Raw genomic sequence first — 24850 nt, forward strand, 5'->3', positions numbered from 1 at the left:
TTGGTTTTTCAAGACAGGGTTTCTCTGTGTAGCCCTGGCTGTCCTGACACTCACTTTGTAGACTAGGCCGGCCTCTAACTTAAAGATCTGTCTGCCTCTGCCTCCCAAGTGCTGGGATTAAAGGTGTGCGCCACCACCGTAGACTGCTGAGTAGTCCAGCTTCAGTCAATTTCTATGGGCAAATGACCCCAAGGTGTCGTTGAGGGCTGGAGAACTGGCTCGGCTGTTAGAGCACCAGCTGCTCTTGCAGAGAACTGGGGTTTAATTTGCAGCACCCACATGGCAGCTCACAGCTGTTTGTAAATTCAGTTCCAATGGACCCAATGCCCTCTTCTGGCCTCTGTGGTTACTTCTGGGAGACCTCTGCTTCTCTCAGACACTGACTTCCATGCACAGCACTCCAGCTAATTGTTCATCCCTGTGGGCTTCCTACTAAAATGACTTAGAGTGGGGCTATGTGTCTTCTCTCATCCCAACTACAGATAGCAAGTAATTAATAAATGGCTACTAAATATACAATCTTAATTCTGTGTCCCTTAAGTCTGAATACTCTCAGTAAGTCAGAAATCCATTCCCACCTATCTTTAATTTCCTGTATTTTGCTTTCCCGGTTTTAAAATTCATGCTTATTCATTACAGAAAAGCTGAAGAATGACACAGAGATCTTGGAGATATACATACAATTTGGTATTCTTTGTATCTGACATTTATAACAAGGTTTGTTTGTTTGTTTTTGGGATAGGGAGGGTCTCGATATATAGCTCTGGTTGGCCTGGAACTCACAAAGATCTGCTTGCCTCTGCCTCCATAGGGCTAGCATTAAAGGTGTGCACCACCACACCCAGTTCTTTTCAAAAATTGTGTGAGTTTTGCCTACATGTATGTCTGCGCACTTTTGGGAATCCGTTCTCTTTTCCTATCACATGGATTCTGGGGATCAAGCACCCGGCCAAGGGTTGGGGATTTGAACCCATAGTTGTGCATGTTAGTGAAGTACTCTACTAAGCTAAATTTCTGATCCTTAGACAGATTTTTTCTACTCTGGTTTACCATAGGGAAATGATCAGATATGTCAGCAGAAGTGATGGGGAAGAATATGAGCTGTCTGAAATCAGTTGGGGGCTTAGGACTCTCCATTTAATTATCACAAATCTTATTTATGGAACTTTCAAGGAAATACAACAATAAGAAGTAACATCAGGAAATATAACATCAGAAGTAACAATAACTTTAAGCTTTAGCTTTATTCCTTGGAAGATCTTTCCAACTATCTCAGAAGATGACTTCAAATTTTCAGAAGATTATCAAAACAAGTTACACTCATAAAAGCTCTAACCCTTTTAGGAAACAAGAAGTATTATGTGTTTAAATATAATGAATGGATGACAAAAGCCCAGGAATTACTGGTATTGAGTAGTAGATGTAGCCAACATTCAGCACATGGGGTGCAGGTGGGTAATCAGTGTACAACAGTTGGAAAACTTTCTCTATACCCACGCCCCCATCATCTCTGGCACTATTATCCTCTTGTACTGTGTCTTAGCACAGTGGGGACAGAGGAGGATTCACTTGTTTATGCCTTCCTTGCATCCCTCATTTACTCCTTTTACAATTATTTCCTGTGCCCAGGCATTGTCACAGGTGCTGAACACACACAGATAAGGCATACACAGTTTCTGTTTCTGTAGATCTTCAGTGAGGAGCCAGACAAAGAAATAGGAAAATAAATAAGATAAAGTTTAGCTGGTCACAAATGTCCAATTACATGTTTCGTGAGGTTATGGTCAACAATGAACTACAACATATGCAGTTGTCTTGTAAGATTACAATGAAAGTCAGGCATGGCAGTATTGATTTGTCTATAATCCCAGCACTTGGGAGGCGGAGGCAGGAGGACTGCCCCAAGGCTGAAGGTATTTTCTACATAGGCTACCGAGTGAGACCCTATCTCAAAAATAAAATTATAATGGAGAAGGAAACGTTGTCATCTAATGATGTTGTATGACACCATAATGCAACACACTCCTCATGCTTGTGGCAGTGACTGTATGAACAAACCTGTGTTTCAAAACATACAGAAGCATGGCGCATACAGTTATGCAGAGTATACAGCACTGATAATAGGGCATGGCAATGACAGTGAATTTACTGTACTATTTCTCTCTCTCTTTTTTTTTTTTCTGTTTCTTCCTTTACCTTTGTTTTTGTTCATTTTTGACTCAGATTGGCCTGGAATTCTCTGTGTAGCCCAGGCTAGCTTTGATCTTTCAATCACTCTGCTTCAACTTCCTGAGTACTGGTATTCTAGACATGTGCTACCACATTCTGCTGAGTGTCGTATTAGAATATATTTCTTCTACTTAAAAACAAAACAAAACCTTTACCATAGAGCTAAACCTGGAAGTGCACACCTGCAATCCCAACACTTGGGAGGTAGGGGCAGTAGGATTGGGCGTTTAAGAGGATTCTCAGCTACAAGTGAGTTTGAGGCTAACCTGGGCTCCATGAGAATCTGTCACACACAGAGAAGTTCACTGCAAAGCAGCCCCGTAGTTCTAATGCGCTTTGTTCGTTATGGCCTGATGAGCAGTAGTAAAACATACAGAGCACATAACTCAGTGAGCAGTAGGCTCTACTATCAGGCTATGGAAGCTCCCTCTATGTTTGCATGACACTGAAATCACTTAATGCATTCTTTCTTAGTGCAGTTGCATTCTTCAGAATGTATTCCCACTGTTAAGCAATGCATGACTGTTCAGAGTAAATAAAAGAGGACAACAGGTCAGAGTAGGCTGTTAAGGATGACCCGAGTAGGTGCTCTTTCTTTCTTTCTTTCTTTTTTTTTTTTTTTTTTTCCGAGGCAGGGTTTCTCTGTGTAGTTTTGGTGCCTGTCCTGGATCTCGCTCTGTAAGACCAGGCTGGCCTCGAACTCAAAGAGATACGCCTGCCTCTGCCTCCCAAGTGCTGGGATTAAAGTATGCACCACCACACAGCTTTTTTTTTTTTCTTAAAGGAAAGAGATTTTTAAAAAGATTCATTTTATTTTAATTATGTATATGGTATAAGTATAGTTGCCCTTGGAGGCCAGAGGCCTGGAGTTGGACTAGCAGGTAGTTGTGAATTGCTCTGCGTGGATGCTGGGAACTGAATTTATGTCCTTTGTAAGGGCAACAAGAGCTTCTAACTGCTGAGCCCTCTCCTGCAAGGAAGGTGCTTTTTGAGTTGGGCTCAAAGGGAGAGAAGTAGGGACCTGAGACGTGAGGAAATGGAGTTCTAGGTAGAAGGAGTGAGCAGTACAAAGATGTTCAGGGGAAGGAGCTGAGTGCCCCTGGAGTCTGAACTGCAGTCACTGGCTACTGTGCTGGATTTTTTCCTACAACCACTTTGTAAGACATTTTTCTTTTGGTCTCAATCTGGTGGGGGTGGGGTGGGGTAGGAGAGTCCTAAGGGAAGGTCTATGCCAAGCTGGGGCATGAACTGTAGCCACTGAGAGTTTATAAGACTGTGCTCAGTGCTTTGTATTATGGAAGTGTTACTCAGTCTTCAACGTAGATACCATTCCTGCCATACAGGAAAACAAACAAACCAAGAAACCCTGAAGACAAACAAAACCCCCAAAACACTGGGTCTCACAGAGACCAAGTACGTTTGGGTAGCTCAAGAGCAACAGAGACAGCGGTTTTGAGACAGGGTTTCTCTGTGTAGCCCTGGCTGTCCTTGAACAGAGACCTGCCTGCTTCTGCCTCTGAGTACTAGGATTAAAGGCACGTGCCAACACCACCCGGCTAGAGACAGGGTTTTAAGCAGAAAAGTCAATGGCAGAGTCTCAACATTTCATTACCATGTCCTATTGTTATCAATAGATGGCAGCTTTATGCTAGCCAGCATAGTGTGAGCAGAGAGTCTCATGAATTCTCAGAGCTGTCACAATTTATTATCACCAATATATGGGGGAGATACAAACCTTATAGGAATAAACAACTTTGCAGGTAAGTGGGTAATTCCTTAAAGTGCCAGAAGGGCTGGAGCTGCTGTCATCAAAAACATCCATGTTGTCTTCAAACTCTTCTCCTTCTTCTCTTTCAGCATCTGCATTAAGCTAGGAGAAATTAGAAGCCATTGGCTACTTTGCTGATTTCATGAAAATGGTAGAAAACAGGAAAAAAAAATCACTTGAAATCTGATTGTTTCAAAATATTAATTCATGAATTCAACCACACAGAAATGACTGTCCTCAATTGCATTTTCCATATTATAAAGACCAGAGAATGTTTAAAATCTACAGTTTCAGGCCACTTGGAGTTACACACACACACAAAAGTAAAATGTCAGTCTGAGAAGCTGCTGGTTTTGTAGAAGTACTTGCCATGCAAATCTTGACGACCTGAGTTTCATCAGCAGATCCCATGGTGGAAGGAAAGAACCAATTCCCAAGGATTGTCCTCTGTATTCCACATGCACACCATGGTACATTTGTGTGTGCACACACATATATACACACATGCATGTACAAACAATAAATAAAGTAAAGCATCTCAGTGGTACACATGTATAATTCAAGCATTGGGGAAGTGGAGGCTAGAACTAAAGGCTGGCTTTAGCTAGATGGTGGGTTCTGGACTAAATGAGACCCTGTCACAAACAAACTTTTTCAAGTATTTAAGAAGTAATTTTTATCAGTATCCCTTCACTTTTTGCTATTAAATACTAGCTAACAAAGTCCTCTTAACATTTTAAATTCTAACATGAGGAAACAAAGATTTCTACATGTTAACAGGTAGGAATGATGTGGAGAAACAGTCTATAACTATGGTAGGTAGAAATGCAAATTCACACATTGTTTTTAGAAAGTATAGTGCCCAACACAGGGTTCAAGCCATGACCAATAGCAGAATTAACTATGATAAGGTGCTCTGTTACTGAAAGACACTATCAGAAGGGGCCAGAGATGCAGTTCAGTTTATAAGAGTACTTGTTTTGTTCTATCCTCCGCACTCCATAAACCAGGTGTGGTGGTGATGCATGCTTGCAATTTCAACACTCAGGAGGCAGAAGCAAGAGGATCAGAAATTCAAGCTCACATAGCAAGTTTGAGGCCAGCATGAGCTACAAGTGACCCTGTCTCAAAACAAACAAAGAAACCAACCCATTAACCCCTACAGTGAAGCCAGGTGTGATGTATCATGTCTGTAATATCAGCATTCAAGAGGCTGAGTCATGAGGACTGCTTTGAGTGTGACACCAGTCTAGGCTACAGAGTGACACCTGGTAGCACATGCCTATATTCTCAGCACTTGGGAGGCAAAGGCAGGATTATCCTTGGCTATATAATGAGTGTAGGCCAGTTTAGGCTACATGAACCCCTGTAACAACCAATCAATCAATCAAACAAACAAAACACAACCCCCAAACAAACATAAAACAGTAAAAAACAGGCAAGGAAAACCCACCACAATGAGATACTACTTTCCATTCATTTGGGTCTTTATCATCATCAAGAAAGAGAAAAGAGCACGCTGAGGATGTAACAAAGCTGAAACCCTGTAGTGGGACTGTAAATGACCCAGCTGCTATGGAAAAAAATATAGTGTTTCCTTAATAAATTAAACATAGAATTACATATAATTCAGAAATTTCCCTGGGTATATACCTAAAAGAACTGAAAGCATAGACCTGAACAGATATTTGCAAACTGATGTTCATAGGAGCAATATTATAACTGTCAAAGTTCCACTGACAGAAGAATAGGTAAATGAAACACAGTACACACATATAATGGAATATTACTCAGTCTTAAAAAAAAGGAATGCTGGCTGACACACAATACTATAGGGATGTACTTGAAGAAATTACGCTAAGTGAAATAAGCCATCCACAAAAGGATAAACATCACCTCTATTTCTAAGAAGTATACGGAGTAGTCAAAGTCACAGAGATAAAGTTACACAACATTTGTTGGGATTGAAGGTAGCTCATAGGAGTTATTGTTTACTAGGTACAGAGTTTTACCATTTTCATTTGGTTGTTTATTTGAGACAGAGTCTCAATATGTATCCCAGACTGGCCTGAAATTTATGTATCTCAGGCTTGTCTCAAACTTGGAATTCTTTGCTTCTTCCTTTTGACTACTCAGATTACAGGTAAGGGCTACCATGGCCAATCAGAGTTTTCCCCCCGCTTCTTCTTCTTCTTTTTTTTTTTTTAAGATTTTATTTTTAAGTGTGTGTGTGTGTGTGTGTGTGTGTGTGTGTGTGTGTGTGTGTGTGTGTGTGTGTTTACGTGTTTACCAGACAGAGGACAGAGACATCAGATCCCCTGAAGCCTGTGTTACAAGTGGTTGCTAGCCACCTGTTGTGGTGCTTGGAACTAGGTCCTCTGCAAGAGCAGGACAAACATTCTTAACCACTGGGCCATCTCTCTAGCCTCTTAAACATATTTTATATATTCAGAAGAACTTGCTTTCACACTCTAGGAAAAGTTACAGACATTTTAGTGTATTATACAAAATACTCAGACATTTATAAAAATGGGGTTAGAACAAGTTTCCAAAAATATATACAGCATGTTAACATGTAATGTGCTTTGGTACTGGGAATCAGTCCAGAGCACTTTATCTTGCCAGCATGGGCTGATACTAAATATTCCTTTTGTGTCCTCTGTTTTTAGTTCACATTTTATTCTCACAGAAAGGACTAGAAGGCTTTAGTGACAACAGGAGTCACTGTCAGATGCTTTGCTTGGCTCTAGCAGCTTTCTAAAGCACAACATCTAAGACTAATTTCTTCCTTCCTCCCTCCATCCTCTTCATTGTTCTCGTGTTTTCTTGACCCAGCATTTCTAAAATTTCAATCTTCCTTTGTCTCTTATCTTAGGGACTACACTCTCAACCCTTCTTTCTTTTTTCTTAGCCATACTTACACGTTTCCTTCCTTGATTGTTGTAAAATGCTTACTCTTCCTGCAAGGGCAGTGAGAAGAACCCTGTGGGAATTAGTTTTTGTAGTGGCTGTCTCCTGGCACTCAGCACCTTCAGCTCTGTTGTGCTCATAGGGAGGGAAGCAATGAGCCTCGGTCTGACAGGTTGGATGTGAATACTGACTATATCACGCACTTGCTGTGTGTGACTCTGGGCAAGTCATTTGGTTTCTAAACTTCAGTGACCTCATGTTGCTAATGAAGACAACTATTTTTTCACAGGGCTATCATAAGGATTAAAGGAGGCAATACATTTTAAACCTTTAACACTCACTTGGCAAATGAGAGGCACTCAGTAAGTCATTATCTTTTGCTGGTTTTAAAAGGCACAGAGAATCAGATGAGGAATTTGCTGACGCCTAATAAAGGGGGAAGCAGCTACTAGCAGAAATTGACCAGAACCTCTGAACTCTACTTGGACAGAGAAGTGACCACAGAGCAGAGAACCTTACTCTAAACACTGTCTAAGTAATAAGATATAAATGTCTGTTTCAAAGCAAGATGGAATACTAGGAACCAGATTTGAATTTCATGCCAGAAACAATTGAAAAAATTGGCCATGGGTCTGCAAGATGGCTCCACGGGTAAAGGTGTTGCCACCAAGCTTCAACTCAATTCAATCCCTGACCCTCATGGTGGAGGAGTAAACCAATGACTCTTGCAAGTTGTCCTTTGACCTCTACTTGATAAACATGGCATGCCCCACTCCCAGTAAATAAATGTAATAACATAAAAAATATGGTCAAAAATATATGAAAGTTTTCAAGACACAGGCCACCAAGCAACAAGACAGTGGTGTCTGGGGAATGGAAATAATTTGCTCAACTTACTGTCAGAAAAAGTTTCCAGGCTGAGGACGGTGTGCCCTGTGAACTGAGGAGTGGAACTGGGAGTTCACGAAGGCCAAGGCGGCTAGAGTTCAGACGGAAGTAACAAGGAGAGCAGAAAGAGATCCTTTGCAGAGGAAATTTGCAGAGGCCTCATGTCTTCAGCTGAGAAGTGCTTAGTATGTGAGTATGAATAAAGTAGCTGAGGCTAGAATAGAACCACCTAGAAGGATCAGAGAAAATTATCTCTAGAGCTCACACAGGTTTGGAAATGACTTCTGTTTCCCCTAAGGCATAGCACATAAGGTGGGGCTCACAGAGCATCAGTAAGAGTATGGAACACACAGGCAACGCCACCAACTAGATGTCACTGCATTGCAGAGCACAGTACCCAACAGCAGCAGAATGCACACTCTCATATATCACATACCTGGTCACAAAAGAAGTCTCAGTAAATTTCAAAGAACTGAAGTATGTTACTGATCTACAGTGTAACTAAATTAGAAATCAAAGGCAGAAATGTATCTGGAAAGCCTCCCCAAAATTTGGAAACTCAACAACATACTTCTAAGTAAGTTACCACTCAGTGAAGACACTGAAAAGCCAGTCAGAAAGTATCTTGAACTGAATGATAACACATTAGCAGAACCATGCAAAGAACCTGAAGTAATATGTAGAAGGAATGTTTACCAAATGCCTCCACAACAAAGGGGAAAATGTCTAAAAGCAGTATCTCAGCCTCTACCTGAAAAAGTCACAAAAGAACAAATTAAATCCAAATTAAACAGAAGAAAGGAAATAATTAAAATCTAAGCAGAAATTAATAAAACAGGAAACAACAACAACAAATGAAACCCAAAGTTTGTTCACTGCAGAGAGCCATCTATCTGATGAACCTCTATTAGACCCAAATGATCACAAAAAAACAGGAGACAGAAGCAGCAGAAACAGAGTGGTGACTGACATGCCTACAGACGTTCCAGATTGGCAGAGAATCACAATATTATAACAACTTTATACCAGGAACTTCAGTAATCTGGATAGAACAATTTCTTTTTACAGTAACAACAAAACCCAAGCCAAACTATCAAAGTCTATTAAAAGGAGAACAGCCTCCAGCTGGGCACAGGGTCAGCATCAGCAAACCCAAGAGAGGAAGGTAGAACATTCAAGGTCAGCCTGGTTTACATAGTGAATTCTAGGCCAGTCTGGGCTATAAATGGAGATCCTGTCTCAGAAAGTCAGCCTTTCCCCAGCACTTTTTAAATTTTTAATTTTGAGATAGGGTTTCAGTAAGTTGCCCAGGCTGGCCTTGAACTCACTCAGTAGTCTAGATCTTGAACTTGTGATCTTTCTGCCTCAGCCTGCAAGTAGCTGAATCATAGACCCGTGTCACCAGGATTAGTTTCTTAAAACACTAAATACATACTCATTATATATCCTAGTTAAAAGCATATGTTGGTAGTATTTATCCTACCCAAATTCAAGACTTATAAAATTATGATAAGTAATAATAATAAAAAAATAGCCCAGAACAACCGAATGTCCACAATGGGTAGAAGGATAGTAGACATCTACAGCTATACAATGCAATATTGCTCAGCAATGAAAAACAAATGAACTGTTAACATACAGTAATAACGTGTGATCCTCAATGTCATCACACTGAGTTTTCAAAGTTCCACGCAGAAGAGTAGATATGATTCTCTTTATATAAATCCAGAATACAAACTAACCTAAAGTGCCAGGAAGTAGATCAGTGGTTAACTGAGGAATAGAAAATGAATGAGATTACAAAAGAGAATGAGGAAAGTTTGAGAGAATAATAAATATGCTTACTGTCATAACTGCAATTCTTTTACTAGTGCCCATATATGTCAAAACATATCAGAATGTATACATTAAACATGTGCAATTGAATGTATGTTTTCCAACCTTCAATAAAGCTGCTGAAATACTAATTAAGCTTGGGAATTTAAATGTCAACTGTACATTTAACACAGTTAATGTACACACAGTACACAAAGATTTAACACAATCACTAATGGCACTGGAAATAAAACACCCAATGATACTTAAAAAAAAAAAGACCTACACAGTAATTAAAATGACAGAGATTAGAAGAACACAGAGAAACCCCATAGAGTAAGGGCATGAGGTCTGGGGGTTGTAGAGGCAGACACTTCTGGGTTCAAATGTCACCTCTCCTCACTCAGACTTTAAGGAGATACTGAGTCTCCCAAGCCTATCAGTTCATCTGTAAACACACTCAGAGTAACATATTAATTAACTAACTCTTCTCATGCAGATAATGTACAAATACACCTGACATAACTAACACTCGAGCCCCACTCCTTGCTTTTAGTGGTGATTAACATTAGATGATAAAATGGGGGGAGAGTGCTTATCTTGAGGATGAGATGAATATTCTTTGACATGACTATGGGTAAGAAACTGTCACAGGAACTTTAGTAGTATTATCGCTATTTTAATTATTTTTGAGAAAGGCTCTCATGTAGCCCAGGTTGGTCCCAAATTCACTATGTAGCTGAGAATGACCTAGAACTTTTGATTCTCTTGCCTCTATCTCCTAAGTGCTAGGATTATAGGTATATGCCACCACATTTGGTTTAGGTGGTACTGGGGATTGAACCCAGGAGTTCATGCATGTTAGGCAAGTGCTCTAACAACCCAGCTACATCTCCAGCACACTTTTAAAAAGAAGAAACTAATTTTTGTATTCCACTGAAATCAAAATGGATAAAACATTGAGTTTTAGCTGGGCAGTAGTGGCACACGCCTTTAATCCCAACACTTGGGAGGCAGAGGCAGGTGGATCTCTGAGTTTGAGGCTAGCCTGGTCTACACAGTGAGTTCCAGGACATCCAGGGCTACAAAGAGAAACCCTGTCTCAAAAAACCAAAAACAAAAAAAACTCCCCCAAAATTAAGTTTTTACAAATGTGAATTAGTAATTTCCTAAAAACTCTCATTACACATAAAATATTGTTAACAATAATATTGATAACATTTACATATTATTCCATTACTTAAAGGAAATATCACTACCTTTTTTGTTTATTTATTTTGTTTTGGCTGCCCAGGCTAGCCTCAAATCCCTTCTCCCTTAACCTCTCAAGTAGCTGAGATTATGTGTACCAACCTATCTAGTTCATCTTCTTTTTTGTTGGACATTCAAGTGATTTCAGATGCACATGCACACTTTATTTAACCCCACATTTCTGTGACAAGATCACATAACATCTGCTTTCCTTACTTTTTTTTTTTCAAGAATATGATAACAAACATTGGCAGTATTTCTCCCAGCATTGGAAAAAATACAGTAAACACTGTATTTTTACACAGTATTATACACTGGTAACTGTAGGGATTTTTAAAAAGAGATTTATATTATTTTAATTATGTGCATGTGTGTGTAGGGGATATATGCACATGAATGCAAGTGCCCAGAGGTCAGAGGTGTCAGATTCCCTCAGAGCTGGGGTTACAGGCTGTTGCATGCTGAAAATTGAACTCAGGTCCTCAGGAAGAGCACTATGTGCTTTTAACCACTGAGCCATCTCCCCAGCTCTCTACTATAGTGATTTTTGTGGCACAACAGATCTCTTGAGTTTCAGTCTTCTGATCTTATTACAATTATGTATCCTTTGACTGATGCTCATCACCCTTGCTTCCTAACCATCCAAGCCTCAGGGAAACACTATTCAATTCTACCTCTATGAGTTCAATGTTTTAAAATTACCATGTTTTTTTGGGGGGTGTGTGTTGTGTATGTGTGCATATAATGGCCAGAGGACAATTTCAGAAGTCAGTTTTCTCCTTCTACCATATGGGTTCCAGGTATCACTGAGGTCACCAAGCTTGGTGACAAGTACTTTCCTCTGTATACATGCCTATTAGTGGGATTAATAGTGTACTATAGCTATGCTGCAAGTCAACGAATTGTAATAATACAGCTGGATATACTTCTCTCAGTGAGATTTTCAGTTCCGCTCCCTTTTTGGTCTTGGCTACTGGCAAGTGAGACAGGTTCTCTCAACTGTAGAGATTGCTTAGATATAGTCAACACTCAGCAAAGGGTCTCATGAGAAGGGCTGGCTGAAAGCAGTAAACTAAACTGATCTTACCAGAATTTGAAATGTCAATTTCACCAGAAGCTTGGGCTTTTTAGAGCACAGAACTTACTAGTTTCAATATAAAAGACTGCTGTCCCTTTGAAAGTACTGTAAATATGAAAGCAATTGAAGCTTTTTTGCAAGGATATTCTTTTAACAATTTCTATTTGTTTCATTATAGAAATCCATTCTTTCTTTTAATTGGGATTAGCTCAAGCCCACAAACAGGTTTTCATATTTTAAAAACAAATTCTATTTGACTGCAAGGACTATTAGGCAGTTGGAGAGTAAAGGTTAAGCGTATTAGTCTCCTTGCCTTTCAACCACATTATTCAGCACAGTCTTCAAGATGACTGGAGTCAGGATTTATTTCTCTGCAATTCTGCAAATGTCAGATCCTTAGGGAGGCTGCATAGCAAAGCAGACTGTCAGATCGCCTAGTATAACTGTTGAGGGAAGTCATGTAGACAGTGTCAGTTATAATCAGAAAATCTAGGAAAAAAGGAGACTAGAAAGAATAAAAATCTCACGCTTTGGGAATCTGTATTACAGAAAACAACCCTAAAATTGAAAAAAGAAATTTAGTTGTTTCTTAGTATCCAATGAGGACTGTATCGAGGATCCCTTGTGGAAACCAATTCCATGGATGCTCAGGTCCCTTACATAAAATGGTGTAGTATTAAATATTACCTATGCATATCTAACAGACTGTAAATGCTATAGAAATAGTTGCTATATTGTATACATGCTTAAGGTATACTGATCAAAGTCTCTATTTTCAGTACTAATGCAATTAAAAAAAACCCAAACATTTCAAATTTGTGTTGGTTAAATGCATGCTTGTAAAAGCCGTACTTATTATGAATGAACAATTGTATATATGCAAATGTTACATAGAATGACCACAGAGACTCTAAAAGGAGGATTACGAAGATTATCCAGTAACAAGGAACATTAGACTGAAAAAAATTATGCAAAATTAGTCTTCCTTATTATTTGTTTATGTAATTTTAAGGGCTAGGCTCTAAACTGAGTTATGGGTTTAAATGAGAGAAGGCAGGACAATAAGAAAAGGGAGGGATGAGTGATTCAGTGGCTCATGATGTCACTGGTAGTAATCCATTCTTGGGTAGCTCTCTGTAGGCTCTAGTTACCCAACAACTAAGTATCTCTCTGTCCCCCTACTCCCTCTCTCAAACTGGGTCTGATTATGTAGTCCTGGATGTCCTGCCTATGTAGTCCAGGCTGAAGGTCAGCCTTGAACTCAAGAGATCCATCTGCACCTGTCACCTGAGTGCTAGGATCAAAGATGCACACCACCATGCCCTGCATCTCTTTTTAAATGTGTCACCACATTCTGGGATTCTTTTCTTTCTTCCTCCCAATCCTATATTCTATATAACAGCATGAGACAGGAGGAAGAGTTATCATCTAAGTATGGTTCTCTAAGACAGATTATGTAGTTTAATAACATTTACCTTCCATGAGACACTCTTTAGCTATACTGTTAATGTCTATGATAGTCATCATGTTCCCCAGATGACTAATGCTTTTGTTGGCATCTACAATGGAAGAAAATATTTAGTGGCCAGAATGTGTATTTCAGCCTCATGTTCCTCAGCCAGCTAGCTATCAGTTTGAAGGGGTAAAAAATTCTCTGAATCATTTCAGTGTTGCTTAAGAAAAAGGTTAAATAAATATTGGGACCTCATTAAGCTATTTTATGACTTAAGGTTTCCTTTAGTAATACAGCTGATAGATCTTCCATAAAATATAACCTCTTAAGCTGAAAAGGGGAATACAGGCTCTGTAAGACTGGCTAGAGGGTAGGGAAGGTGGGACAAGATTGCAAAGTACTGCTTTCCAAGGGGCTGACACTTCCTGATGAGCTGATGTCTAGAAGCCCCTATGCACATTTCATTTATTCGCTTCCTTCAGACTCATAAGCACAGCTTCTATTTAGCTCTTATTAAAGTCCATCAAGGCCTACTTCAGATGACATTTCTTTACGGCCAAACTCTTCTGGAGCTAGTACTGAGGTTTTCTGATAGTCTGTCACAGAATAAAAAATTCTGGGATTAGAGGAGATCATAAGAGTTGGTTAACCTAATATTCCCTAAGAAATCCAGAAAGGAGTGATTTTTTTTTGCAAGGTGTGCTGATGAATTTGACATAAATGACCTGAAGTTTGCCACAGAGAGACCTAGTCACATACTGTCATATACCACTAAGATCTATAAAGGTCTGCTGGTTCTCCCAGCTGCTAAACACTGAAGAAAGACCAAGTCCCATTCACCTCTAATATGCGTAGGAAGAAAGCCAAAGTTGAGGCTATATGCCTGCTCAATGTAATTCATCCTCAAAAGGTGCTGACTCAAGCATAGTCATTTTGACTGATTGAAAGCAGGGCTGCTACAGAGCACAAAGAAGTTTGTGCCTCAAACCTGATGTTACCATAAACTGTAAAACAGAACAACCTGAGGTAGATGAGAAATTTAAAGATGTAATAGGAAGATGTTCCATGACATCCGGACAAGCTCTTCTAACCTCAAAGTCAAGTATATGATGTGCATGATTTCCAACCCCACAAGCCAGATTACCACTAGTAATGAAATAAAATAAACTTTCAATAGATTGTTTTTTCTTACACCATAACCCCCCATACAGTCTTTTTAAATATATAAATGTATTCCCATTAGGAAATCAGAATGTTATGTAGAAAATGTGACAAAACTTCTAGGAGTGTTTTTTAAAACTGGCCAGTTTATGTAACAAGGTTACCTAACGTCTGCAGGGCACAAATATTAGAGGCATCATGAACAAAGTTAGCTTTTTATTTACCACTATTGCATCCTTCCATTCATCCACTCAGTTCTTCCTTCAACAAACACTACGTATCTACTGTACCATGGTACTTTGCTGTGTGCAGCAGAGCCAGAAGACATGGCCATTATATTCCAGAGAGGATGACAAACAATAAAAGAAAACAAAAAAGAGAAACAGACACTGTAAATTCTATGAAGAAAACAAGCTGTGTGCTGGTTATTACCTGTCAAACCCTACTTGCACTGGGTTCTAGCTCTGCCCTGGTAACTGAATTCACCTTTAAACTGAACCTGTGCTAGACTGAGCCTTGTATGTGTCTGTGTGGTTTTTGTTGTTTTTTAATTTATTTTTATTTTATGTGCATTGGTGTTTTGCCTGCATGTATGTCTGTGTGAGGATGTCAGATCTTGGAGTTACAGACAGGTGTGAGCTGCCTAATGTGGGTGCTAGAAATTGAACCTGGGTCCTTTGGAAACACAGTCAGTGCTCTCAACCTCTGAGCCACCTCTCTGGCCAGAGCCTTGTATGTGTTTTATGTGTGAGTGTACATTTGGATTCACGTGCATGTGGAGGCCAGAGGTCAGTCCTGGATATTATTTCTTAGGCATCACCCACCACGTTTTTTGAGACCGGGTCTCTTGTTGCTAGGAACTTACCATTAGGCTAGCTCCACTGGCTGGCCAGGGAGCCCCAGGATCTGTCAGTCTCTATCTTCCCGGCACAGGAATCACAAACATGTGACACCAAGTCTGGCTATGTTACACAAGTTCTGGAGCTTGAACTCTCATCCCATACTTGCATGATAAGTACTTTACTGACATGTTTCTCTACCTCTGACCCTACATTTTAAAAAGACATTTTACAGCTCTCCAAATGTTCACGTCATATCAATAGACCTCTGAGAATTTCAGAAACACTAGGTTTTCTCTTCTACTACTTTCAGTTAAAATGCTATTTACCTTATAAATGGAATAATGGGTTTGGTGTTCAGACACCAATAGCCCAATTGTTGGCAAAGTATTCTTTACTGTATGAAAAAACAAAACACTAACACACTTGTTTTCTTCTCCCTCTTCTTTTTCCTATATTAAGTTTAAATGAAGTGACAGAAACAACCTCCCACTATTTTTATTTTAAATTTTCACCAAGTTTGGCTATAGAGCAAATAACAGTCCATGAAATCCAAGAAAAGAAACCATACCGAATGTAGAGTGCCATTGCTAGTCACGGCTGGAGGGCGGGCCCACCGCTCGTTTTCTAGTTCCTCCATCACTTGGTTCATGGCGCTCTTCAGCCACGTGTCCACAGAAACCCCAATCTGCTTTAGTAGCTCTAGCCGGGCTTCAGCTTTCAATTTAATTATCTTTAAAAAAAAAACAAAACCATGAAACAAGTAAGGTTGAAGATCAAAGCAATTTCCCTTCACACTGATTAAATTATTTCCAACTTATTAACAACTTGATATTTACCAGCAACTGTTGTATACTAATTTTTCACCTACAGAACGGAGTAGGTGAAATGAACACAACAATAGGAATTTGGGCCTTCTCCTTGTTCATGTGATGCATGTGCTCTATCACTCAGTCACACCTGCTGCACTTTGCACTGCAAGACCACAGAACTGACGACACATAAAACAGAACATGACTAGGAAGAGATGAGAATGCTCCAAGAATAGGGCTTAGAACATTTTGAAATCCAGCACCTTCAGTAGTCTTCTAAACAAACTCTAATCATGTTATCCCTTGTTTTAGAATGCTATGACTTTGGACTAGGACTATGTTTTATTCTTAAAAGAAAACAAAACACATTTATTTACTTAGTATATGTATACACACCACATGAGTGCAGGAGCCTGAAGAAGTTAGAAGAAAGCATTGGATCCCCTGGAACTAGATACAGATGGTTGTGAGATAACATGTGGGTGCTGAGATTGAACCCGGGTCCTCTGCAAGCAAAGTAAGTACTCTCAGCCACTGAGCCATCTCTCCAGCTCCAACTCTGGACTTTGCACTCTGAACTAACTATTCGTTTCTGTCGTCCCATGGCCTCCTATGGTTCACATCATTACACACTCCTCCAGTACATCACAATCCCACCTGCTTGGTTGACACCTTTACATGCTTTAGGATGGCTGCTTATCTTCTGAGGGTCAGTTAAAACATCCCTCTGTGAAGGTTGTTCTAATGATTCTCCTTTCTTGGGCAGCACATCATACCCTTCCCTCTATTCCTAAAGCACTCTGTGTAGATCTAGTTATAATGTGAAAGGCATTAAACACCTAGCTGTTTAGCTCTTTACTTTTTGGACATAACTGAGCCTCCTTTAGCACTGGACACAGACATTCAAAGCTATTCTCCTAACACATGTTTAGTAATCATCTCTGAATGAATTCCTACACAAAAGCACTTATACTGCTCTTCCAAGGAGATACTTTTCCTTAGAATTTTAGGTGAAATTAATCTTGAAAGACTGCCATTCAATGACACTTACATAAAGTATTTTCTTTTAAATAATAATGCTTAATAATATTTATTTTTAGTGAAATCAACATTTTCCAGTATAAACTTTAAGAGCTTTGTTTTTGACTTGGCTGCCACTGGTGACTATTAATAAACAGTCCTTTTGATTTTAAATTAAATCATGATGAAGCTGCCAGAAACACTAGAGCTTGAGAATAAAGAGTTGTTCTTCGCCAAATTCAAGATGGAGAGTAATTGTCTATTTTCTGGCTTTTGTTCCTAAACCATAGGCAAGTACTCATAAAATGACAAAAGCAAGCGTAAGCGCGTAAGCGCACACACGCACACACGCACACACACACACACACACACACACACACACACACACACACACTTGTGGAAATTATAAATGTAAGTCATTTGACCACTAATGCAGAGAAACAAGTGTATTTTATTTCCTCAACATTAAGTAGTCTAGTTTACAGTAAGATTTGTTCATTGATTGACTGATACAGGGTCTCACATAGCCCAACTAGCCTCAAACTTGCAGCCTTGAACTTCTGATCCTAATGCCTTTTCCAACTGCAAGGATTACAGACATATTTTATTATGGTATATAGAATAAAATTTTCTATGATAACTATTTTTCTCCTATTTTTGAGATTATAATATAATTACAACATTTCTCTCCACACCTTTCTTTCTCCAATTCCTCCCATAGATCCCTCCTTGCTCTCTTTAACAGCCACAGCATCTTTCTTCATTAATTATAATTACAACAGCCACAGAACCTTTTTCATTATTATTACATACATATATGTATATACATACATATACTATTTTAAATATACAGTTTAGTGGGTATTAAATATATTAACACTGTTGTGCAACAATTACACCATCTACTTCCTGATTACTTTTATCAGATACAACTAAACTAAGGGCTGGAGAGATGGCTCAGCGGTTTAGAGCACTGGCTGCTCTTCCAGAGGTCTTGAGTTCAACTCTTAGCACCCACATGGCAGCTCACAACTTTCTATAATGGGAGCCGATGCCTTCTTCTAGTATATAGATGTACATGTAGATAAAACATACTCATATACATAAATATTTAAAAAACATTTTTAAAAAACCCTAAAATTCTATGCACCAAATAACAGTTTCCCATGCCCCTTCCACAGTCCTGATAACTACAATTAGACTTTCTGTCTCCATGAATTCAACTGTTTTGGGTACAACTATGCAGTACTTGTGACTGTCATCCTCTGGTTATTATTTGCATGGAATATCTTCTTCCATCTATTTTTGTCTTTAGATTTAAAGTGTGTTTCCAATAGACAACATATGGTTGAGTCATATTTTCAAAAGATTTTATTTAAATTTTATGTGTATAAATGTTTTGCCTGTATGTATGTATGTATGTGCACCATATGTATGCCTAATGCTCACGGATGTCAGAAGAGGGCACTGGATTCCCTGGATGTGGAGTTACAGAGAGTTGTAAGCTACCATGTGGGTGCTGTGAACCCAATCCAGGTCTTCTGCAACAGCAGCAAGTGCTCTTGATTCTAGCCCCTGTATCATTTTTAAAAAATCTATTCTGCTGATTTGTCTTTTAGTTAGAGAATTTAATATACTTATATTTAAAGTCATTAATAATACAGAAGGATTACTTCTGTCAGCTTGCTATTTGTTTTGTATATGCTGATAGCTTTTTATTCCTCCCTTCCTGAAGTACTGTTTTCTTTTGAGTTTAGTTTTTATTTTTAAAGGTTTACTTACTATATAATTTTGTGTGTGAGAGAGTATGTAAGTCTTTGTGAGCTTATATGCATCATATGCATGCAGGAGCCTCTGGAGGCCAGAGGAGGGCAACAGATTCCCTGGAATCAGAGCTATAGGTGATTGTGAGCCCTCATGAGGGTGGCAGGAAGCAACCTGGGTCCCCTGCAAGAGCAGGAAGTACTCCTAACTGCTGAGACATCTCTCTAGCCCAAGGTTGGTTCTCATTTTTGTAGTGAGATGTTTTAATTCCTTTCTCATTTTCTTTTACAAATATCTGTATATTATATATATTTAATGTATATATTTATAGGAAATTACATTTAATATCTTAATGCTATAACACTCAATTATTAATTTGCAATTATGTATATCAGATAATGTGTGTTTATATGTGTGCATGTGTATGTGGGTGACAAAAGGCATTACAAAAAATTCAAATACTTAAAAAAAACCAGGATAAAAATATGATTACTAATGTTTTATTTAAACAATTGTCTCATTCTAATTTTTTATTGTTTTTGTTGTTTGTGAGACAAGGTTTCTTGGTGTAGCACTGGCTGTCCTGGAACTTAATTCTGTAGAGCAGGCTGGAACTCACAGATATCCGTTTGCCTCTGCCTCTCCAGTGCTGGGCTTAAAGGCGTGCAACACTATGCCCAGTTCATTCTAATTTTTAATTAGAGGCTGATGAGAATACCATGGCTAATGTAAATATTCTTGTGAGAATTGTAGAAATCATAACAATGTAATAATGGCTTATTGTGAGATGTTAATCTTTTTATAAGCATCTGGCACATAGGAAGCACTCATTAAATAGCTGAATTAATCAATATGACTTTGCCTCAAATTAACCAGCCACTTAAGAATTAATCAATCACTACACAATCCTTAGTCTCTGTATTTAAACTTTTAGTTTCTTCTCACTGAAAAAGTTTCTTTCATCTATTACAGAGTATACAACAGCTCTTATTCTAATCAGCAATAAAAATGGCATGGAACCACACAGAAAAGAGACTAGACAAAGCAGATTGATTAACAAGGGAGGGAACCAATCATATTGGTAGGAATTACAAAGAAAGCATGAAGAATATGATAAAATTTTAATCAGTGTTTTTCTCTTCTGGAAAAGTATTTATAATAAACAACAACAACAACAAAACAATGCAAATAACAATACGAGTTAGGAAAAGGAAAAACAGTGGATTGATTAGTCAGTTTCTTTGAAGAGTTCAGTGATCTAGTCTATCCAAAAACTTCAATAGGACAATCCTTCAATTGTTGCCCTAATAAAATATGTCCTCACATCTGCTAACTAATTTTAGCATGGCTATTTTTGACTATCCAATAAGTAGAAACTAAGTGAGAGCTCATTTGAAGACAATTTCACAGATATTTAAAACTAAGATAATGGCTGTGATATCATGGTTCTACATTTTTAGTAAGAAAATTATCTTTGAGATTATAGATTTAACTGCCTGTGTCAGGAGAGGTAAGACATTCTGTTGTAAAACTCTCACTTCATATTTTTAGTTTTAAACTAACAAATAGCGAGTTTGGCATACTGAAAGGGATAGTAGGTCACTCAATCTAAATGAAGACTGTGTGACCTATTACTGCTACACTCAGGGTGAAGTGGAGCAGCTTGGTGGAGTTAAGATACTAGACAGTGACACCACGGTGGAGTCTGGAAATGGAAAATATAAAGACATCCCTTCAGAAAAGTTTTGAGACTTGTCTTAAAATAGTCATTCCTGTTTCACTAATAGTTTTCATCCAGTGTGGATAGGAACAAGGACAACTCTTTCACCACAAGCCAGTGTTTACCGCTCAGCAACTGCCTGCCAACAGTATTTGGCCAACACCTTGTAGAGGTTTCCTTGGGACCCTGGGTTTAGAGAGGAAAAAGGCTATTCATTGCACACATTGCTCTCCTCTCTATGGAAGCCTGAGGTTCAGACTGTGCCAGGAATAACATAGAGGAGGGTACAAGAACAAATGGCATGTCTGTTCTGACTCAGAGCACCTCCATGGGACAGTGCTCAAAAATGCTTACATTCCTTGTGCTTACCTACACTACCTCTCCATCACCCAACTACTGAACCATTTTCTTAAAACTTTTAAAAGAATATAAAAAAAAGTCACTAGTTTAGATGAACCCTCAACTAGTACAAGAATTCCTTATTCAGATGCCCTAAAGATGTTGTTTTAGAATCTGTGTGTTACATTATGTATGTATGTGTTCATGTGTGTGTGCATTCGTTATATGGGGTATACACAAGGAGGCCAGAGGTCAATGTTGGGTATCTTCCTTGATTTAGCTCCACATTATTATAGTTGTTGTTATTATTATTATTTTGAGGCAAGGTTTCACTCTGTAGTCCTAGCTGGTCTGGAACTAAGTATGAAGACCAGGCTGGCCTTGGACTCAAAAATATCTGCCTCCCTCTGCCTCCTGAGTACTGAGTTAAAGGCAAGCACCACAACACACATAACGCATTATTACCATTATTTTTTTTAAAAAGGCCTCTTGGTTGGGCAGTGGTGGTGCATGCCTTTAATCCCAGCACTTGGGAGGCAGAGCCAGGCGTATCTCTGTGAGTTCAAGGCCAGCCTGGTCTACAGAGCGAGATCCAGGACAGGCACCAAAACTACACAGAGAAACCCTGTCTTGAAAGAAAAAAAAGAAAGAAAGAAAGAAAAGACCTCTCACTGAACCTAGAAGCTCATGGATCTACTTGTCTCCACCTCCCCAGTGCTGGTATTAGATGGGTGCTAGGGATCGAGTTCAGGTTCTCAGGCTTGCATGGCAAGCACTTGACTGAGCCAGCCCTCACCTAGAATCTTTTCTCTTCTTACAATGCTATAAGATATTCCGTAGGGTATATGCTTGACTCCCAGAAAGAAAACATTTCCTAATCTCAAACTCAGGTGTGCTTCCTTCCTATCTCATCCTTTGGTTCAGATCTGGCCTGGTGGGTCTGAGTGACATACATCTGTCCTGCTTCTCTCACTGTGACTCATCATATACCACTTACTGGCTACTACTCCACTAAGTTCCACCTCTGTGCTGACAGAGCTCCTCTGGTTCTGTGTGCCCACCCTGTTCAATAGCCTTCACTTTATGCCTCCTTAACAAGAACATAATCTGGTTCTTTTCTTTTCTTTTTATTCTTGCTTCATTTGCTTTCAACATGTGTGCACAAGTTCTCAATGAATTGGCTCCAATCACAGCTTATCTCCTTTCCATAACCATATTTTCTTACTGCTACCTTGACTCTAATCTTATCCAACTGCTTAAGTTTACCCTATGTAAACTACTAATTCATTGCTTCTCATTTCAACTTCCCCCTTCTACAGAAGAGTAACATAATGGGAACTTTTTTTGTGGGGGGGCATGTAGGAGGTTTCATAGCTATACAACCCTAAAAAGGTCTTATGACTCTGTGGACACAGATGGCTTGTTGTCTTCAACTTAAAATTCCCATGTAGAAACTCAGTTTCAAAGGTGCATGTTAAACTGTGACACCGTGCCTAGAACTGAGTGACATGCTATAACAGGCAGCTGTCCTTACCTCTGCTTTACGGATATTTTCTCTAGCTTCATCTATTTTCTGTTCCAGCTCTGCTCGACTTTGTTCTGATACAGCAACTCCATGACATTCCAGATCATTTAGAACCTATCAAAGAAAATAAAGATGACGGTTTTTGTTCTTGTGTTCTTTCCTTGAGCATTTAGGTAATTCCAAAGGGTTCAGTGGCTAAAGCCACGACTCATTTTTAAACATTTACTTTTTATTTAACTAATTTATAAACTGAAAGTTGTAAAACAGAGTCCCTGTCTTAGCTTGCCCTGATGGAAACAACTTACAAAATCATGCAATAACAACGCATCTGGATCTCAAAAACAACACATTTCAAGACGTCAGTGGGTACCCTAAACCACAGCAGTACGGAACCTTGTATTTACTATGGTTTCCAATGTGACCTACAGTACTGCACATGGCACCAGAGTTGACCTGCCCTTCGATGGATCATAAGCTGGCACCTCCTCAGTACGGCTTGCATGATAAGGCCACAATTAAGTGAAATTTAGGGTTACTTGAACACTAGCACTGTGACATTGTGACAGCTCATCTGCTAACAGATGGTGATGAAGTAACTCACATGTGAGTACAGTTGACAATGTGGACATGCTGGATAAAGTAGTCTACAACCCCAAGGGGGACAGAGCAGCTTTGATTTTTTTTTAAAAAATTGATAGGTGTAGTGTATTTGTGTTGTTAAAAAGGGGTCTTATGAAGTTCACATTATTCTCAAATTTACTAGGTGGCTAGCCTGGAGTTCTGATCTTCCAGCTTCTTTCTCTCTAGTTCTAGGATTACAGGATTGCATTGCCACACCTGCCTGATGATACAGTATTCTTATAAAACAATGTAAAATAACACAAAGTCCTCATGCTTACGTAACAAATCCATCACATATTCTATACACCAAGACACTACTACCCCATAAATTCATATTTTTCCAAACTATTTTTAAGAAATCTTGTTTGTAGGGAGAAAAAAAATGATACATCATTTCCTCAATGCTTGTACCAAACTTTGTCATGTCTGCAGAGACTGACCTCACTCTCCTTAAAGCACATGCCCAACAGTGTAATGGTAAACACTTACACTTAGAGCACTGCTGCTTGGATTTTCAAACTTCTCAACACTGCAAAGAGAACTACACGAAGAACCTGAGTAACGACTCCTTGAATGCACTGGAGTATTTATTTGAGATGAAAACATAACAGTGGAATTTGTACATGCTGTTTGTTTGTTCAGTTTTGCTGTATTGGTGATCAAACCAACTACCTTGCACACTTAATAAGCAGATGCACAAATGAAAATAAAATTCAACCCCTTAAATCTAGCTAAAATCTGATTTCAGCTGCACACAGTCAGGGTGCTCTACCATACTTACCCGCTGCTGATGAACAATATTTTTGTGCTCACGTGCCACACGTGTGGCCCATTTCCGAGCCTCCTTATTTAGACTGTGTTCCTCTGTAGTACCAGTTTCTGATTCTAATTGTCGACTCTGCAACACAAGAGAGAACAGAGAGAGAGAAGCACTGTTATCTCTACTGCAACTCCTACCAATCCGTAGTTGGACCAGAGGGTCTTTCTTCAATCAGCACTGAAAATATAAGGCATGCCATACTACTGTGGGAAGCAAGGTCTCATGCCACAGAAAGTCAATGTGAGGCAGCTACACAGAGATTAGTAGCTTTGGAGGCTACTGGGGATGAACTCCTTCCTCTTTAAACACTTGATTAGCAACACTGAAAATTCCAGAAACACCTGTCCTCTGAAAGTCAGCCTTTCATTGTTGGGACACTGTGCCCTCATATACCTAAGAAGATGGTATCTATTTACTTAACAGAAGGACTTCCCACAAATTCTCTTATGACTATCTTCCTCACTTATGAGAAACTGCTAAATGCAACAAAATTTCCACCAGAGGAAAGAGCCATCCCTCATGTTAAGAATTCTCATCTGGGCAGTGGTACAGTATGCCTTTAATCCTAGCACTTAGGAGGCAGAGGCAGGTGGATCTGACTTCAAGGCCAGTTTGGTCTACAGAGCAAGTTCCAGGACAGCCAGGGCCAAATTGGAGGGAGAAACAGTCCTCATTTTTTCTGCCTGTATACATCATAGTTATCTATGTTTTATGGATGTTGACCTGTGCTTTTTCAAAGATGTGTAGCAACATTCTGAAGGACGGTCATTACTAGTTCTGGTAATGGGAGGAAGACACATTGAGATGTACATATGGCTGGAAATCGAAAATCCTGGT

At 39.2% G+C, this 24850-nt stretch overlaps 1 protein-coding gene across 3 annotated transcripts in view; it reads right to left on the reverse strand.

Moving 5' to 3' along the window:
• The window catches only part of Fchsd2 (FCH and double SH3 domains 2), a 210499-nt gene that overhangs the window by 9713 nt on the left and 175936 nt on the right, over positions 1-24850 (reverse strand). For all 3 annotated transcript variants that reach the window (XM_052714083.1, XM_052714084.1, XM_052714085.1), the window contains 4 exons: positions 23975-24091; positions 22582-22686; positions 15964-16125; positions 3965-4099 (listed from right to left, as the gene is read on the reverse strand). In XM_052714083.1, the coding sequence (XP_052570043.1) occupies positions 3965-4099; positions 15964-16125; positions 22582-22686; positions 23975-24091 (519 nt within the window). The remainder of the gene's footprint in view (positions 1-3964; positions 4100-15963; positions 16126-22581; positions 22687-23974; positions 24092-24850) is intronic.

The sequence above is a fragment of the Peromyscus californicus genome, unplaced genomic scaffold, assembly GCF_007827085.1.
Source record: "Peromyscus californicus insignis strain IS unplaced genomic scaffold, ASM782708v3 Scaffold_4__1_contigs__length_199733344, whole genome shotgun sequence".
In the NCBI taxonomy this organism is placed as follows: Eukaryota; Metazoa; Chordata; class Mammalia; order Rodentia; family Cricetidae; genus Peromyscus; species Peromyscus californicus.